At 40.3% G+C, this 20,122-nt stretch overlaps 1 protein-coding gene across 1 annotated transcript in view; it reads left to right on the top strand.

Moving 5' to 3' along the window:
- Positions 1 to 14: 14 nt before the first annotated feature.
- Suclg2 (succinate-CoA ligase, GDP-forming, beta subunit) overlaps positions 15 to 20,122 on the top strand; it is a 260,864-nt gene continuing 240,756 nt past the window's right edge. The window contains exon 1 of the mRNA XM_005383819.2: positions 15 to 135. Coding sequence (XP_005383876.1) covers positions 52 to 135 — 84 coding nt within the window. The 5' untranslated portion in view covers positions 15 to 51. The remainder of the gene's footprint in view (positions 136 to 20,122) is intronic.

Here is a 20,122-nt window from a genome sequence, read left to right on the forward strand (position 1 = left end):
CCCCGGCCCGCCCGGCTCGCCCTCCAGACTCCCGCCCGGTTCCTGGTTAAGATGGCGTCCCCCGCGGCCGCGCTGGCGGGCAGGCTGCTGCGAGACCTGGCGCTCCGGCCCCGGTTCCTGGCTCCCGGGTCCCAGGTGAGCGCCAGCTGCCCAGGTCCCCGCGCTCTCCTGCTCCTGTCTCCTCCTCCTCCCGATGCGCCGCCCCTCGGGGCCCCACGCGCGGTGCTGCGCCCGGGGCGCCGGGGTCACCGGGGCCGCGTTGCATTCGGGTGTGGGGCGCGGGCGGAGGGCGCGCGGTGCGGGCGTCTCTGGGTGTGAAAGATCCAGCTCTGGGTTCGCTGGCGTCCAACCCCACGGCTCACGGTGACCGTGCCTGACCTGAACGAGCGCTGGGTGCAAGTTTGAGCAGAGTTCCTCCGCTCAGGAACCCTGAGGTTCTGTTACCAGCTCCGCCGGTTGTTCGTGGGAAGCGTGTAACCCAGAGCGCGCTCCTCGGGCCACGTGGTGACCACGCTTAAAACGCGTGTAGCTGGATGCGTGTGGGGTAACTCAGCCTGCTGAGCGACCTTTCCTCAGGAAGTGTAGTAACACCTGCTTTCGCAGACTTTGGTGGGTGCTTGAGTTGCAGAAACGGATGGGTCAAGGAGAAAAGTGGGAAACCCTTTCCTCCTTTTTTTAATGGACAGTGGCAAAATACACGAGACCTTTCCCGGTACTTTGTGAATAGTAAAGTCAAAGACGGACAGTGATGGACACTGAAAGCCATCCCGACTTCTCCAGTAGACTTTTACTCCTACAGGTGGCCGCCACAGGTGGCAAGCTTAGCAGTGGTGAGAAACCTGTCGGGAAATTTTGAGCTGGTGATGGCTCTTGGAGAAAGCACTCAATTAGTGGACGTCTTACTTTTTTAAACTCTCCTGTCTTTTGAAGAAAGAGTAGTCTGAGGCCCAGTCACCGTCTAGCAAAGACCTTGTCCATTCCCCATTTTTTAATTAATGAGAAGCAAATTATTACTCATGCAGTTTTAACCAGGACATGCAAAGTGTAGTTTTTATGAAAAGCCAAAAAAAAGCTACTAATGATTTTTTGAGCTTTTCTGAACTTTGGTTACTTATGACATCTGTAACCCTCCGCTTTCATTTTCTGACATCTCTTTTCTATTATTGTTAATGTAAATTTAAAAAGTGCTGCTACTTATTATTGCAAGTGCCTATCCTTAATAGGCACTTGACAGTATGGTGAGGTAGCAAAAGGAATGGTGGTTTTGTCTAGTTAAAACCACTAATATCTTCTAATAGAGTAAGGAGAGTACTCTGGTGATAAAGTAAGTCCTAGTCATTGTTACCAAAAATAGAAAAGCAAAACAAAACAAAACCAAGAAATGTGCTCCTAAGTGTGAAGGTGGACTTCAGTTGATGGGAAACATAGGGGTCATGGAGATGAGAACTCAGGAAAAGGAAATTGTGCAGAGAAAACTCAGCTGTAGCATGTTTAGCTCAAGTGTGTCTCCTTGCCTATCCCGGAAGTGAAAGCCTGATCACAGCGCTTGGAGGGGTTGACTGCACGTAAATACCCTTCCTTTGGCAAGAAGAGTGGTGAAAAGATCTGTTGCTTTGCTTGGTCTAGCTGCTTTGATTTCCGTACTGAAGGATGAATTGTGATCCTGTGAGCACAAGCTTAGAAGATGAGAACCGTTTTTTTTAAAAGATAGCAGTTGCACCTAGTGAAGAGCCAGAACTGAGCGTTGGCAAGAGCTCATTTCACAGGTGGAGAAATGAAGTGACTTGTTCAAGGTCACAGTCTGTGGCAGAGCTGATTGCAGAGTGACAGTTTACCTTCAGGTTTCCTTTACACTAGGCTGTTGTCTGGTTAGTGTAGGTTTCCTCCTAAAGATGCATTATGTCAACCTTTAAATCGATCTGTGTGCTAGTACTAACTGTATAACATCCAAGATACATGTTTTTCTTTATAAACATCTTGGAATTGTCATAAAGTAGAGACGTATGGGTTGTGACTTGTAGGGAACTTTATTTTCAAATCTCTGCCTGATTTGATAGTGTTACCTTCCTAGCCCAGTGCCCATAGCTGGCATTAGTTAGTTGAACATACTTCATTTTTCCCACCAAATTTAAGAATCCTTAGCAAGCATCTTAGAAATCTGTAGCCACTCTTGGCCCAGGCCTACTTTGCATCAGGCCTTGTGAAAAACTGAATGGAGAGATAAAAGACCCATGTTTTGCTTTTAGAAGCAACTTTAACTGATTTCACAGAGCTAGCCATAGCATAATGTTTACCCCTTTCCTGCCATTAAATTTAACATTTGACACATAGTCTTGGTGCTTAATGACTCTGAAGTTTTTTTTATTAGTTCTGATTTTAGGTTCATTGTTGTGACTTTTGATGTTTGTGAGATCCAGGACATTTGAGATCCTTTTTGACCTTTGAGCTGAATGTCAGAGTAGCCAGTCAGGTGAGACTCCGTGAAAGAGTGTATTAGGCAAGGCAAACAGAGCTGGGAGTGAGCTGTGTGCCGCTAGTCAGTTAAAGTGAGAAAGTGCCGGTGCTTGAGGTCTGATAGATAGGTACCAAATGACATGGAGACTTTCAGGATCTGTTTGACGAAGAACTGTTAAAGGCTTAGAGTGGTTAAATGACTTACACAAAATTATATAATTAAAAAAAAGAAACACTGGGTCTGAGTGTTGGTCTTGGTTGCTGCAACGCAGCCATATAATTACTGTACTGTACATATTTCCTATTATAGCTCTGAAGTAGCCTGGCTTTGAATCTTTTAGAGGAGTGGTGGTCAGTGAACAGAGCACTTTGGTAACTGTCTAATCACTGTTGCAGATTTTTCCAGAAACCCACATCCTGGCAGACAGGTGAAGAGGGTGCTGTGGTACTTGGTGACGAAATACAGAGAAGCTGCTCTGTGATGAGTGCAGGGAACAGCCCATGGGCCTGTCAGTTTTGGAGGAATGTCGGCTGAGAGCATTGAGTTTGAAATGTTAGTGATTCTAAGCACAGTGCGTGGCCTTTTAGGACATAGCTGTTCTGGTTAAAGGTAGCATAGACGTTGTGGGAAACACTGCCTCTCAGGCCCCCAACTTTAGAATCACTGTTCTGTGGATCCCTGTGAAGCCCAGAGGGACATGTATTGTCAAGGGAAACTGCCTACCCCTGGGTCCCTGCTGTTGGGTCCTTCCAAAAGAATGGCTCCAGTTACATTTTCTGTTCATCTGGGAGGAAGTGAGAGGCCAAAAGTAGGAGGAAGTGGAGGAATCTGGCTTTTGGAGGTAAAGGACTAAAGTTTATGTATAAGTTCTTATCAGCTAAATGAGGTTGTAGGGGAGGCATTGGAAGTTGTAAATCTGCCTTATTGCCCCTGAGAATAAAGATCTGACTTTTTTTTAACCTCTGTTTAAAATGAAGTACAACTGCAATTTCTACTGTTAGAAAAGGGAATCCATCTCAAATAATTTAGATGCTAAACTGTTGACCTTCCCGGGAGGGGAGACCTTTAAGTGATAACTCATGTTCCAAATTGGTTTTGTTTACTGTACATGGAACATTTCTTTTATGAGTGAGTGAGTGAGTGAGTGAGTGCACAGGGCCACAGTAGTGAGAACTTTGCTGGCCTTGTTTCCTGGCACAGACGTGCAGAAACGAAGACCAGAAAGTCACTCAAATTTGTCATATTGGGGGAAGAAAAGAAATTACATGAGTGTCCTCTCTTTACTACTCAGTCTGGAATTGTCACTTACTCCTGTGCTTTCTGTACTGGATGGTAAAGTTTTGGCTGAAAAACTCGAGAAATTTGTACACATTTGAACAAACCATGAAACAGTATACTAATGAAATTTGAAATAATAGTGGAAGTTCCTCTGTTAGAAAAGGTGGCGGTGATGGGGATGGTTTTCCATGTAGAATGGACTGCATGTAGCTCATTGTAAGCAGTTGAGTGTGGAGAAGGAAGAGGCAGTAACAAGTTGATGGATGGTGGTGATCTTTTGGGGAAGGAACGAAGGATGAATAGAGCTGCAGAGAGCCTAGAGCTTGGCAGGCATATACCTCCATATAACTCCATAGCTGAAAACCAAGCAAATAGCATTCATGTCGCACCTGTGTTTTGAATACTTAAACTGTGTATGCCTGATGCTAAGTTTCCCAAAGGCAGAAAACTTACTGAGTTAGCTCTTCACTGTTAATCCATCATTTAAGAGAGTGATGGGAGGTGAGTGCCTTTAGGAGAAATGGCTGAGTAAGTGAGTGCAGAGTGAGAAAGGGATACACATCCTTTACCCCCAGGGGCTCACAAGCTCATGGCAAAATTGACATGTAAGCCAGTGTTACAGTACAACACAGAGATGCATAAGTGTTCTTCATCTACTAAGATGCCGTACTTGTTCCCATATTGGCCCTTTGCACAGCTCTGATCAAATGTTCATTTGTGCAGTTGACCTTTCTCTAATGATCTGCTTAAGTCCTCTCTTCAGGGATTATTCTCTATTCCTTTTTGTAGTTTATTGTACTTTGTAGAACTTAACTTTACCTGGTGTTATGTGCTTGTTGTCAGTCTCCTTTCTTCCACAAATGCAAGAGTGGAAGCACTATGAGGGCAAAGATTTCTCTTGTGCATTGTGGTTTCCTCAGCTGGCCTGACTAGGTATTCAGTAAGCATTTGGGAACTAAATGAATGAGTGAGGTGCACAGAGAAGAGAATGGCAGTTAAGGAACAGGAGAAGTTGAGAGGTGATGTTGATACTTTAGGCAAGTGACAGCGAAAGGAAAAGCTTCCAGAAAAGTACTAATTACTGAACTCATAGTATGTGACAGACTGTGAAATGATTGCTCCATTGTTTCTTTAACCCTTAGAGCATAATGCAAAGGAGATTATACTGTCTCCCCTTCAAGTAAAGGATCAGAAGCATAGAGAGTCACGGTGATGACTTGCTCAGCATCTCAGTACCAAAGAGTTGCCTGCTCCATGTTAATAAACTGTTAATGCTGTTAAATCATTAAGCTGTATTGCCAAGAGAGCCAATTTGAGCTAAGCCATCCAGTTAATCTATTTACCTATCCCCCGTCTCTTTGTCTTTGGTCATGTGGCCTTGGGCTGACTCTGGCATGCTGATCAACTCTGCACAGTTGCTCTCTCTGGGCTCTTCTCCAAGTTCCCCTTTCTCTGGCTTTGGACTCTAAGGAGCAGCGGAACAGAGGGGTTAGGTTCACATTCAGCTGAGTTCCAATTCTAGTTTCCTTATGTTCTTGCTTTGCAATCTGGAACAGATGTGTGAGCTTGATGTTCTCTGAAGAGTTAGTGCTTACACATGGCTACAAAGATTCAATAAGATGATATGGAAAACATTTGGCAATATGATTAGATCATGGGCCTACAGTGATTATTTCTCTCTCAGTGAATTTAAAGCTAAATTTACTTGCCTTTTTTTAAGGCCTTATTGAGCTAGAATAGCATTCCTTTCCCAGATTCTATAAACATTTATCATGTGCCCTCATATCAGAGTTAGGCATAGCTTGGTGCTACTATATTTTATTTCATTTAAACCCTTCAATAGCCATGTGAGACAAGATGATTATTCCCCATTAATATCTGGGGAATTTGAGGCTCAGAGAGTTTGAAGGCCTTTCTGTCCTGGACCCTCGTTATCTTCAGAATCCCAAAGAGTGAAGGTCTGATGAAGCTTAATTTGGTACCAGGGGCTGAGTCAGATGGGAAGTTCAGTTACAACATCCTAGCTGTTAATCATTCCAGAAATGTTCGCACATCTCAGTGTTGACTTAGTAAGGGCTGCGAGACTTACTGTGCGTCAATGACCTGAGGTGGGGGAACGCCTGAAGAATAGAATGTACTCACATTATGTGCCTGTGCATTTCACTGTGTGCCTGGCATAGAGCCGTGGCCTTAGGGGTTGAGGAAAGCTGGAGAGATGGTAGCATTTCATTGTCTTTGCAGATGGGAATGGAAGATGAAGTTTCCTAATATTCTGAGTTGAGACTTTGATCCACGTGCTGAGTATATGGCTAACTTTCACTGTTTCTAGAAATGATTGCAAAAGAATAGCACCTATGGATGGACCATGAAGATATGCCTATATTTATGCACTTAGCTCTAAAATTTATTTTTATGTTAAAATTGGAAGGATAGATGGATAATGGAGATATAAGAAGGCACAAGGAAAAGGTCTCTTGGGGTCCTATTGGGGTCCTGTGGGTGAGTCAGGGCTCTGGCATCCATTTTTCTACCTCCACAGAGTTCTCCACATGCTTGCTGTCTTCCAGCTTCTGGGCTGTCTTCATCCCAGGCTTGTGATTTGAAGGCACTACTTTATGTTTCCCAAAGAGGAAGATTTGTTTGGGTCTGTTAGTCATGCTCAATAAAGAGCTGCCTCATGGAGCAGAGCTTTAGGTGCCTGCAGAAGCAGCTAGCTCCCCCAAGGAGTCAGTCCCAGACTAATGTGTGGAATTTATTCCACACAGTCCATTCGTAGGCTGATAATGTTTTAGACTTAATGTTGGGGTACATTTGGGAGTAGAAGGGAACATATGTCTTGGTGATGCACTTGGTGGTAGACACCTGTAATCCAAGCACTCCGGGAGGTGAAGCAGGAGAATTGGCAAGTTCATGTCTAGCCTAGGAACTTAGTGACTTGGTGAAATCTTGTCACAAAAGAAAAAATTTAAAAAGGGCTGAGATACAGCTCAGCAAAGGCCCTGAGTTCAATCCTCAGTACTTAAAAAAAATTATGCCAGGATAGTGGGCATAAATCAGGACTGAAATTATGCTTCTCAAATCTGGCTTTCAGTGCTTAGTTGATCTGTGATGTGGGGATAATTACTTATTTTGTTGTAGAATACATAGTATTTTTACCTTTTATCATTTCTGAAATGCAGATGGGCTTCACAATGTGTCATAGATTGTTTCTTTCCCTCCGTGTTACACAAAATTGGTGTATCTTACAATTATTGGCATCTTAAATTTGATGAAATTCTATAAATTCCTTAGCCTTTAGCTTTCTCATCTGCAAAATGGGGAGAGTTATAATGCTCAGGTCCTGGAATTGTACTGCTGAGTAAATGAGCTCCTGCTTATTAGTTGTAGCACTATCCCTAAATTATCAGTAAAAGTTAGTTATATTGGTTTGGGTTATAAATTATCAGTAAATTGGATATCAAGGTAAAAAAGCCTGTAATGCTGTCCTTGCCTTCCTCCACCCTTCCCTTTAACCCCGGAGCTCGCAAGGAAACTTAACAGTAAAGTGGGGAATAGGAAAATGAAGTAGGAAAGTGAGGTGGGAAAATGACTTACCATATGCTCAGAATCAACTGTGCAAGAATAGAATATAGTCTGTTGGGAAAAGGACTCTCTTTTGTCCACACATTGATTTCAAATGGAGATTAGCATTTTTAGCTATCAGAAGAACCTGAAAGAGTAAATAAAACTCAAAACGTACAATAGCTATTATGAAAGGGAAAGAAATTGCTCGAAGGAAAGAACAACTGGGATGAGGGAAAGGAGAAAAAAAAGAAAGAAGGAAGGGAAAATATATAGGATAGCTGGGATAACTGTACTACTGATGTGTACTGGTTTATTGAAAGGAACAGTTAATACTTAATTTTTTTTCTGACCAATTTTGCATGCTTATATCTGGTAATCTGAACAACTAATTTGAAGACAATATGCAACATAACAACCTTTGGTGAATTCCTACCATCTTGTCTGGTGAAACTCTGTATCATTTTTAATGATTTTTTTGTTTTTATTTTTTATTCTCTTTAATGGTTTGGTCAATCTTGCATTCTTACATCTGTTAATGTGAGCAGTTTCATTGAAGATAACAGTATGTAATATAACAGCCAATGTTAATTCCTATCATTTTGTTCTGAAACCCTGTATCATTTTTATTGGTTTTGCTTTGTCTTGTTTTTGTCTCTGTTGCTGGTATTTTGCTATTGTTCTTTCTTTTTATTCTCCTTAAAATAAAAAAAAGAGAAAATGCTAGTATTTTCTCCTTACCAATAGAGATCTCTTCACATTGTTATAAGGAAACTATCTTTGTCCTTTGCTTTCTGTCACCATCTTGGGCTTGTGCTCTCCCTCCTGCTATAGAGGTATAGTGTCATAGCACCTGGACTTAAAGGCCCACGTTGGGTTAACTTACCTTGGAAAAGAAGAGGGGAAAACCACATTTCACATACACTCTTATTCCAGCCTGAGGGTCAGTGTGGATCTTTAATAAGCAGTACACAGAAAATTGGGTTACTACATTATTTTGGATTAAGGGAATAAACTATTAATGATGAGTGTCTCTTTAAGAGTCAGAACTCTTTTAAAGTGATGTGTCATTAAAACTGAAAACCAACAACAGTGAAAGCAAAAGTGAATCTTGCAGTTATTACCTTTTTTACCGTTAGCATGAAATAAACGTACTATCTGGCTAATTAGAAAAACCACATAAATTTTGAGGTGGTTGGAGTCATAAACAGCTTATCCTCACTACTGTAACAGGATGCAGAGGGACTGAAGGGCTGAGTGTTGAGTAGGACGGTGTGAATTGGAGGTAAAGGCTCCTCGGGAAGCCTGAGCCTAAGATTGCTTTTAGGTGAGAGGGTCAAATCCCGAAGCCCTAGTGTAGCAGGATGTAATGTACTGGATCCTATCTGTTTTGTTTTTTGACTTAAAAGTTTATGGTGAGGCTTTTATGGGTGTTGTAAAATAGATTTTGTGACTACATTTTGTATAAAATATGATTTCAGTATGAGGGAAAATTACAGAGTTAAGTTTTATGCAAAATGAGAGAAAAATACTGTCTTTTCTGTTAGAGCTCCCCAAGTAGGACTGTTTAGTGATAGTGTTTCATTTATCTTAATGTTGGCAGTGTATCAGTACTATTTACTTACAGTAATCTGTCAGTCACAGTGTTCTTTCTTGAAGGCATTTTGTCCTCTGCTTTACGAGGGATGTACTTCCCCCTGTGTATTTCACAGTGTCTTTCTAGGTCAGAGAAGAATCCCTTTCTCAGAACTTTGAAGTTTTAAACCAGGAACATGGTCATCATCTAAGTAAAATTAATTACTAAGGCAAAGCAGTGTTTTGGTGATTGATTTTTGGGAATTGAAGGAAGTAGCGCAGGAACTGCTTTTTGATGCACACATTTTCTTACATTTTTTTTGTTTGTTGGAGGCAGGATCTCATTATGTAGCCCAGGCTGGCCTCAAATGTTCTGTGATCCTCCCGCCTCAGCCACCCTAGTGCTGGGATTATGGTTCTGTACTACTACTTGCAGCTTGATTTATATTTTGGGTTTTTGAATGCTTTTTATCATCTCTGATACCTTGCTTTTGCCTCCCAAAACTTTTAAAGGCACTAAAGATATGAATGTATTTTTAAAAAAATTTTTTGTGGGAAAATATGCATATCATAGAATTGACCATTGTATTTCACCATTTTACCTATTTTTGTGGCATTAAGTACCTTCATCGTGTGCAGCTGTCACTTATGCATCTTCCCAAGTGAAACCTTGTACTCCTTACAGTATACCCATTCTCCCACCTCCAGCCCCTAGCAAGGCAAGCACTATTCTACTTTCAGGCACAATGATTTTGCCTGCACTGGGAAATTAATCTAAGAGGAATAATATCTGACCTTTTAAAACTGGCTTATTTTACTTAGCATAATGTATTCAAAATTCATCCATCTTGAAGCATGTATCAAAATGTTCTTCCTATTCAAGGTTGCATGCTATTCCATTGTGTGTATATGTCATTCTGATTTTCCATTCATCTGTCAGGGGACACTTGAGCTGCTTCTACCTTTGGTTATTATGAATAGTACTGCTGTGAACATGAGTGTGTAATGATTTTTTGGTTAATGTTTACCTTCGTAGAAGTGTTGTCTGATGTTACCTGGGACTATATTTTTAGTTTCCAAGTCTTAATTAATAAGTTTTAAAATAATTTTCCTAATAATAATTTATTAAGTACTGTACTCATATTTATTTATCTTTGAAGTGGGTGTTTGCTCAGTGCCACATAGCTGCCCTGTGGTGAGTTGGGAGGAAGCTTGGGGTAGGAGGTGGTTTGTTGGGGACTTGTGAGCAAAGGGATTCACAGTGAGTGTGTTCTGTGTTTTGGGAGGGCTTCCCCACTTCCTGGGGATACAGCTGTGCCCTTTCTCTTAGATTCACCTGCACAATGGCTATTAATACTGTCTAGAGAACCTGAAGTAGGACACGTATAAAAATAGACATATGACGTTAACCAGGCACATTCCATGGGCCAGGCTTTGAAGAGACCTCATTGTGTCCTCACAGTGGCCATAGATACGGGCATTCTTACTGCAGTGCTAACCACATTTTGAAGAGGAGTCAGGTGTAGTTCAGAGACTTTAGACAACTTCCCTGCTGTCTCAGATGTTGCTCGGCACAGCTCTCAGCATACCCCTCACACTGGCCTCTAGAATTGTGTCTGCAGGCTGAATTGTGTTCCCCACAAAAGTCCTATGGTCCTCACCACCAATATCCCAGAATGTGGCCTGCTGTGGAGATAAGAGTCTTTCTGGAAATCACATTGAAATGAGATCAGTTAGAGTGTGCCCTAATCCAGTATGACTGGTGTCCTTCTAAAACAGGAAACTTCAGATTCCGTTTAGGTACACACGTGCACGTGCGCGCGCGCGCACACACACACACACACACACACACGGAGAATGCCAGATGAAGATGAAGGCAATAGTCAAAATATGTTGCACTTTGTTATCCATCTGAAGATACAAGTGAACTTATTATACTCTGTACATTGGTGAATGAGTAACAGATGCCACTCTAAAATTATTACAAAAATAGTTGTGACCTCTCAGACCTCTACTACCACTCTCCATTGAGAACAGTGGAAGTGTGATTGATGTTTTAGTCAACTGTATCTGCTATTTTGTGATCAGAGAAGGCTTGGTCGTTTTTTCTCTTTAGACAGTGCTAAAGTCTCTGAGTTTGTTCTGAAGATGCGGTCTTCTCTTCTAGTTGCTTGCAGAGTTAGCTCATGAACCACAGTGATGAGTTGTCTTTCTGTTTCTTGTACTTGTTTTTGAACCAACGCATTATATTTCCCGCTAATATATTCTCTAGTTTAAATTTGGGAAGCTCTAAACGTATCTAAAAGTGAAATAAACATAAAGACAGAAGAGCTGCAATTGAGAAGAATATACCAAGGAATGGGGTATGAGCTTTGATGCCTCTTCCCAAATAAGAGTTGCAAAAATATTTTAAATAGTAGCAAGGGGTTAGAAAAATACAGAAGCTTATTGATTCAAATATGTCAGTTCTTGTATTTTTTATTTTGCTTGTAAAGAAGAAAACAACAAATGTCAGTTTTAAAAAAAATCTCACCTCCAAATCCATTTTCTTTATTCAGACAGCTTATTCAAGGTTAAAAGAAAAGAAAAGAAAAAAACCCCACATTTTCATACTTGTGTTATAGGCCTTTTGAAAAACAGTTACATAACTTAATCCAGCTGATTCTGTAATCAGAAGCATTACATGAGGCACTAGTTTTCCTCGGTAGTATAAAGTTGAAATTTAAGAATAATCAGCATGCAATCAAAAACTGATTATAAATGAACAGTAACGAACATAAAAGTGAAATCACTTCTGAGGGTTATGAAAGGAAAAATAAGGAATAATAGCAGTAGTTGCAAAAGAAGAGCAATGAAAGAGGTATGGTTATGTTAACATAATAGGCAAAGAGTGGGTGAACATGAGGCAGCAGTGATGTTCCATGGAGTCCTCAGAGCTTTGGGGACGATGGGGAAACAACCATTTTAAAAGAATAAAAATATAGGTTTTCGAAGAATACTTTTGCTGCTGTAGATGAAATCAAGTAGGAAAAGTCATTGTGGAGTTTTAGGGCTGAATCACGTGTCTGTTGTAGATGCCAGCAGATGGTGTAGAGAAAAGACTCAGAGTTTGTGTCTGTTTCTGGCCTGCTTATTGTCTGTGTGTCTGAGACTCAATTTCCTTATTCAACTCAGTCTAACATTTATTTTACTTCTATTATGAGTCAAGCATTGCTCTCTGGGCTAGAGACCTCTGTGATATGTATGTAACATATACATCCAGTGCTTCCCAGCACTGGCATTGCCCGAGAAGGATCCAGGAAATACAGGGGACAGCAGCAAATACCAGTGAAGCACATGGTACTCATAGCTAGTCTCTTCCAAATACCCTCAAAGCCTGGGGCTTTGTTGAGAATTCTTCAGTTCTGTGCTAGTGTGCTTTAAAATCTTCAGCTGAGGATTTAAAAAAATATTTATATTTTGCCTCAGCTAGCCAGACTTAAATTCCTTTCATTTTTAAATTGTCCTTGTTAATATTACCTTGTAGTGTACTTACACACAGTACAAATAATGATTGTAACGTATTCTTTTGAAATATATATCTGTATGTTGAAATAAACAACCTGAGGAAATCGGTAATAGTAGTAGATTTAAAGGAAATAAAGTTAGTAATACTAATTGTCTTAGTTGCTTTTCTCGTTGCTGAGACAAAATACCTGGCACCCAAAGTTAAGGGAGGAAAGGTTTATTTAACTCACAGTTTATGGAGGATTCAGTCCATAATCAGCTGGCTCCAAGGCAGGGTGGCGAATGGCAGAGAACAGTTTCTGGCACCCACAAGGCAGCAAAAGCAACAAGGGGCCTTAACCATGACTTTCTGCCCCTTTTATACTCTGTCTGGGCTGCTGGAATTAGGGTGGTACCAAGCCAGTCAGTGGACTGATCAAACACCCGTAATCCCAATATCACAAACTCTAGATTCAGCCACCTCTGCAAAGCCAGCCTTCTTCCATGACTGCAAGAGGTTTTCGGGGACATTTAGATACAAACCAAATATAACAAATATTTATATTTGTTAATGTGCTAGTATTAAAAGATGGGGTCTTTAGGTGATTAGGCCAGGAAGGTCTCCCTCACCCCAAGAATGGGGTTGGGGGGTGGTGCAGTGTTAGACCAGTGGCTCGTATGCCTGCTGTGTGCTGCCTTGTGAGATGCAGCACAGAGGTCCTTGTCAGCCATCAGAACTGGTGCCTTGTTTCTGTTTAGTCACTGCTGTTCTGTGCTATAGGCACAAATGCACTGAGGCATCGTGTTGGGAAGACAGTTTAAAGAAGTGATTGTACTGGTGGTAAGCAGTTATAGCTAAAATGATGGAAGTTCTTATATTGGTTTTTTTAATGTTGAATTTTGAAAGTTATTTGTGTGTTTTTACTAGTCCTATGACACTAGTCCTTTCTCAGATTCAGATAGGTGGTTTGTATATATTTTCTAAGTTTATAGCTTGTCTTTTCATCCTTTGAGAATGTCTATCACAGAGTTTTATATTTTGATAAAGTCCAGTTTTTTCAGTTTTTTGATAGATCATGATTTTAGTTTTATGTCAAAGAACTCTTATCAAGCCCTAGATTCAAAAGATTCTTTTTCTCATGTTATCCTCTGAAATTTTTAAAAATACTTTTGCATTTAAATCTCTGATCTATTTTGAGTTAATTTATATAAGGTGTGAGGATTAAGTAAAAATTAATCTTTTTCTTGCCTATGCATATCTAGTTGCCACCATGCAATTTGTTTAAAAGGCTGGCTTCCTTCACGGAACTGATTTTGCTTAGAAAGCTTTTAATTCTTCTAATGGAATGGCAGAATTTGGTAGTGCTGTACCTTCATAATTCCAGCTACTTAGGAGGCAGAGGCACAAAATTCAAGACTAGTCTGGGCAATTTAAAAACACACTAGTCTCAAAAATGTGGGGGACTTAGGATACAGTTCAGTGGTAGACTTGGACATGTGTGAGGCTTTGGGATCAGTATCCACAAAATAAGACAAAGTGTTAGGTAACTCTGACATCATGTTTTATGTATGGCAACTGACTTGCAGAGAAGTTAAATTTGCGAGGCCAGCACTGCTGCCTTAAGCAAAAGGTTTGACTTCCCTTTATAGGTAATCCAATCTTCCTCTTCCAGTTTGGATCTACAGATGTATTTTTTTCTTTGGCTTGATGATTTGGTATCTCTTGAGGCATTTCTTGATTTTTAAGATTTTTTGAGTCAGGATCATTTGAGATTCTAGGAAGAGATGTTCAGCATTTAGCTTCGTATTCCTTTGGATTCTTAGCTGTTAAAGGCAGGCTAAGTACTTCTGTTGGTCTTTGTTGTAAGAGACATTACTCTTGAAACTTGGTATTTTAGTGAAATCAGTTTATATAGTTTCTCTTTACAGGTTTTGTTGTACAATTTTGATGTGTAATGGACCCCAGGATCCTGAAGAATGTACCCATCAGAGGTAATGTCAGTAACATTTATAATATGATGATAAGATAAACAAATGCTAAAGTGGGTTCAGATGGTTGGTGATAATGGTCTGGTTTGTGTCTGCTTCCTTTCTATAGTTTTCTAGGAAGAAAACTGATAGAAGCTGACATTTTTTTTACTCTTAAGAATATCACATGTACAATGAAATTCTACCTCCACAATGGTTTATTGGATTTTAGGACTGTAATGAACGTTGGAAATGACTCAATCCTAACATACAAGTGAAGAATGTTTTGTATGGGCAATGAAAACTTGTATATGGTCACAGGAATAGAATATTTTTTTCCCACTAAAGCATAACTATAATACACACTGAAGTTGGTGTTCTTCTAAATAGACTTTTACGTTCAGCTTTGGAAACAAGTACTGTGATTTTACAGTTTGTTGAGATAAAAGCACAAGCCCTCCCGGAAGTTCCTGAGCTCTAGTGCTTGCCTTGACCCTGGTAGCTCTGTTTCCAGATAGGTCACTTCATTATACTCTGAGAACTTTGTTTTCTTCCAATGTGATTTGAGAAAACACATCAACAGTGGGGTGAAGATGTAAAGAGCTAAAAAACTGCTGAGTATGTAGCAAGTGCTCAATAAATGATAGTAATAGTGGTGATGTTAGCAGTACTTATTTTGTATTAATACTAATAATACATTTTGTCTTTTTGTTTAATAAATTGAACACACAGATTTTTCTTAATATATCATATTACAAATAGGCCCATGAAAATATGGTATGCTTTTATAAAATAACAAGCTAAAAAACTTAGGATAAGTACTATGCGAACTTACCAGTTTAGATAAGGAAAGGGAGAGACCAAAATATTCTTCGTTTCTATAATATTTTTACCTGATGAAATTATTATCTGTGGATCATCAGAAGGGTCTCTTTTTTTTGGCAGTGCTGGGAACTTTTCATTTAATGAAAAAGTGCCTATGAATAACTGATAAAATTTAATTGAGGGAATGATTGGATATTTCTTCTAGCCATATCCCAGGCCCCATGTGAAAACCGGTTACTTCACCCTTTTACCTGAGCAGCTCTTTAATCAATGTGATTTAGAATACTGTACATTGTGAGAGTTAAGATTTGATGGTTTAATATACATTCCTCATTTGCAGAGCTAAAAGCTTGAACTACACCTTTCACTGGCACTTTCTTCTATATTATTTACATTTATTAGCATGCTTTTTAGGTCAGTAGAATTTATCTTAGTAAGTGGCAATATTGTATCATGGGCATAGTGGGAGAAGCTTTTGGTTCTAATGTGAGGTGTGAGGTAAACTGCACAGAGGATGCAGAGTTATTGAACTACTGTACTTCTTCCCTGTGAGAATTGAGCCTAGGATCCTACACATGCTAGGCAAGTGCTCCACCAGTGAGCTACATCCCAGCCAGATCTCCTTTTTCAACATTTTGTTCTAACCTTAGTCTGTGTTTAATTTTCAGAATTTACCTGGTGGCTAATGACTACTGAATTTTTAATTTCATGGTATAAGATGAAGGAATGAATGATTCAGTAATATAAGAAACTATCTGAGGAGACAGGAAAGCCAAAATTTAGTCTATTTTAAAATGTTTCATTTGTTTATGAAACTAAATCCAAGGAAACACTTCTCATTATGCCATGATGGGTATATTTTATAAGTCTTTGCCCTATGATTCTGGCTTTTTCTTTTGCTAGTTTGAGTTTTATTAACCATCTCAAAATAAGATGTCTTCTATAAGTAGAAATTGACTTTACTCTGAAAATTCAGTTCTCATAGGAATTTGAACAGATTTTTTAAAAAGCTGTTTTTGAAGATTAATACTTCAAGGGTACCAAGTTGCTGACAGAAACTGCAGTAAAAACATAGTCTTGGCCAGACATAGTGGCATGTGCTGGTAATCCTAGCACTAGAGAGGCTGAGTCAGGATGATCACCACAAGTTTAGGCCAGCTTAAATTGCATAGCAAGACCCAATCTCAAAACTAAACTAAACCAAACTAAACTAAACTGAACCATTTCTGCCCTCTGTATGCCCGGTGCAGACAGGAGGTCCTCACTCAGAAGGCCCGCAAACTGCTCTCACTGGGGTTCGCTTGTGGGCCCTCCCTGCACATACCCAGCGCCGAGTGAGGTACTGCAGTGAGCGCTTCACAAGCTGCTGGCACCACTGCTGTGGTCTGGGATTTGCTTGTGCCCTGACCTCCTGGAGGTCGCAGACACGGGTGGTCTGTGATCACCATCAGTGCAGCCCACGTCTGGCTCCTGTGCGCAACCTGAACTGACTGGAGATGCAGAATCAGGCAGGCCACGACCTGCTGACATCACGGTTCCCAGCTGAACACCGCCCAGAGAACCAGGTATTTCCCATCTGCTTCCTGGGGGCAGAGCGGGCAATCCACAACCCCACCGACATTACAATCTGAGTGTCTACCCTCCATGTGCCTGGTGCAGACAGGAGATCCTCACTCAGAAGGCCTGTGAACTGCTCTCACTGGGGTTCACGTGTGGACCCACCCTGTGCATGCGCACCACTGAGTGAGGTACTGAAGCAGGTGCTCCACGAGCTGCTGGCACTGCTGTGCGGGTCTAGACTTTACTTGCGTCATGACCTCCTGGAGGTCACAGACACAGGCGGTCCATGATCGTCACCAGTGCAGCCTGAGTCAAGCTCCTGTGTGCATTCTGATCTGCCTGGAGACACAGAATCAGGTGGTCCACAAACTGTTGACCCTGCAGTTTGTGTCTGGGTTTTGCCAGTACCCTGAACTTCCTGGGGACACAGGACCACTGATCTGGGATTGCGCTACCAGTGCCACCCAATTCTGGGTCATACACATGCCCTGAACTGTGAGGGGATGCTGGATCAGATGGTTGGCCATCAGCTGATATCACGGACTGTGTCTGAGACCTGGGAAACTAGATATTCTTTACCATCTGCCGGAAAACCCCAGACTAAGCAGTGCATCTCAGTGGACACTGAGGGGCAAGCCTGACCACTGGGAAAACTAGGGACACTAGTGGCCTTTGATGAGCTGCCAGGGAAGAGGGAGACTGAGCTTTCTGCATCCGGTATCAAACATGACAAGACGAAGAACTAAAACACAATCTTAGAACTCCACCCAACTCAGAACAAGTCCAGGAGACATCGACGTAGGAGAATTTGGTAAACACACACCTGAAATTGCTGAAATGATTGCAATGGAAGTAAAGAAACACCTCTATCAGGCCATAGAAGAGATCAGATCAGAAGTAATCTCTAATGCAAAAATTGAAATGATAATAATAATGAAAGAACTGCTCAGCACATCTGAAAAAGAAACATATAAGAAAATACAAGAACACAGGTAATGGACAGAAACATTAAATGAAAAATATAGAAATGAATTAGAATGCATGAACCAGATTCAAAGAGACATCCAGGAAATCAAAGCTTCCATTGAAAGCTGCTAAAACCACTTCAATAAAGCCAAAGATAGAATTTCAGATTTTAAAGACAGCATGGCAGCTAGCAACCGTGAAAGAAAGGATCTCTTAAAATCAACAAGGAACCAGGAAAAACCTATTCAACAGCTGCAAGACAAGGCAAGGAGGAATAATGTACGACTGATGGGAGTCAATGAAACAGCAGGAGGCAACACAAACAACATAAAAAGAATATTTGCAGAAATAGTAGCAGAAAATTTCCCATGCATGGAAACAGGACCTGATATATGAATAAATGAGGCTTATAGAACTCCAGGTAACCATAACCAAAATAAAACTACACCCAGACATATAATAGTCAAGTTCCCAGATCTCCAGCAAAAGAACAGAATATTAAAAGCTGCTAGAGAAAAGAAACAGATTACCTATAAAGGAAAGCCAATCAGAATCACAGTAGACTTCTCAACACAAACCATCCAATCGAGAAGAGCCTGGAGTGAAATATTACAGATCCTGAGACAAAACAGCTTCCAACCAAGACTGATGTACGCTGCCAAACTATCCTTCAGATTCAGTGGAGAAATAAAATACTTTCACGACAAAGAACAACTAAAGAACTTCATGAGCACCAAACCATCATTGCAAAGAGTATTAAAGGTATTCTAGACAGAGAAAAAAATGACCGCAATTTCAAGAACAACAGTAGAAAGGAACTGTCAAGAAGAGCAAACAATTAAACAAGTAGAAAAATTAGGAAACAAACAGCAAGTAAATAACATGACAATGATAAGTCAACACATATCAATTATAACCACAGATGTAAATGCCCTCAATTCACCAGTCAAAAGAAACAGACTGGCAGAGTGGATTAAGAAACAAAATCCAATGATATGCTGTATACAGGAAACACATTTTATTCAAAAGGAAACTCATAGACTGAAAGTCAAAGAATGGAAAACAGTCCTCCATGCAATGGGAATCCAGAAAAAAGCAGGTGTAGCTATTCTGTTTGCAGACAGTGTAAACTTGAAGCCGACAACAATCAAAAGAGATAAAGAAGGTCACTACATACTTGTTAGGGGAAAACTGCAAGAGGATGAGATAACAATCATAAATATGTATGCACCAAGTACTGGTGCACCAAACTATATAAGACAAATCTTAATGGATATGAAAACTTGTATAATTAATAACACTATTTTAATAGGGGACCTCAACACCATCTGACACAATGAGATAGGTCAACTGGATGAAAAATCAGCAAGGAAATAACAGATCTGAACCAAAGATGTGACCAAATGGGATTAGTAGATGTATACAGAGTGTTCCACCCCACCACATCAGAATACACATTTTTCTCAGCTGGGACTTTCTCTAAAATAAACCACATTGTAGCCCACAGAGCATACCTACCTAAATGCAAAAGAATTGAAATTATCCCATACATATTATCTGACCACAGTGCAATGAAATTGGAAATTAGTGACAAAAGGAACTCCAAAAACTCCGGAAACACTTGGAAATTAAACAACAACCTCCTGAATAACCAGTGGGTCACAGAAGAACTTAAAGAAGAAATTAAAAAATACCTACAAACAGGGGCTGGGGATATAACTCAGTGGCATAAGTGCCTGCTTGGCAAGCACAAGTTCATGAGTTTAAGCCCAGGTCTCCCCGCCGACCAAAAAAAAAAAAACCCTATAAACAAATGAAAATGTAAATACAATTTACCAGAATCTGTGGATGCAATGAAAGCAGTCCTCAGAGGGAAATTTATAGTGGTGAACTCACACATAAGGGAAACAGAAAGAGAACAAATAAGTAGCCTAATGCTGCATCTTAAACTTTTAGAAAAATAACAAATCAGGCCCAAAGCCCAAAAAGGGGAGAGATTATAAAGATCAGGGCAGAAATTAATGCAATCGAGGTGAATAATATCCTATAAAAAAATTAATGAATCAAAGAGTTGGTACTTTGAAAGAATAAATACAATTAATAAACTCCTAGCCAACTTTATCAAAAAAAGAAAAGAAAGAACTCAGATTCATGCAATAAGGAATGACAAGGGTGAAATTACTACAGATTCTACAGAAATTCAGAAGATCATCAATAGCTACTTTGAAAATCTTTACTCCCATAGGACAGAAAACACAGAAGAAATGGACAGATTCCCAGATATGTATGAATTACCAAGGTTGAGTCAAGATATCAAATTCCTGAACAACCCAGTATCAATTAATGAGATTGAAAACATGATTAAAAACCTACCAACAAAGAAAACCCCAGGCCCTGATGGATTCACAGCAGAATTTTACAAGAAATTCAGAGAAGATTTAATACCAA

Source organism: Chinchilla lanigera, unplaced genomic scaffold (genome assembly GCF_000276665.1).
Source record: "Chinchilla lanigera isolate Chin_1 unplaced genomic scaffold, ChiLan1.0 scaffold00020, whole genome shotgun sequence".
Lineage (NCBI taxonomy): Eukaryota > Metazoa > Chordata > Mammalia > Rodentia > Chinchillidae > Chinchilla > Chinchilla lanigera.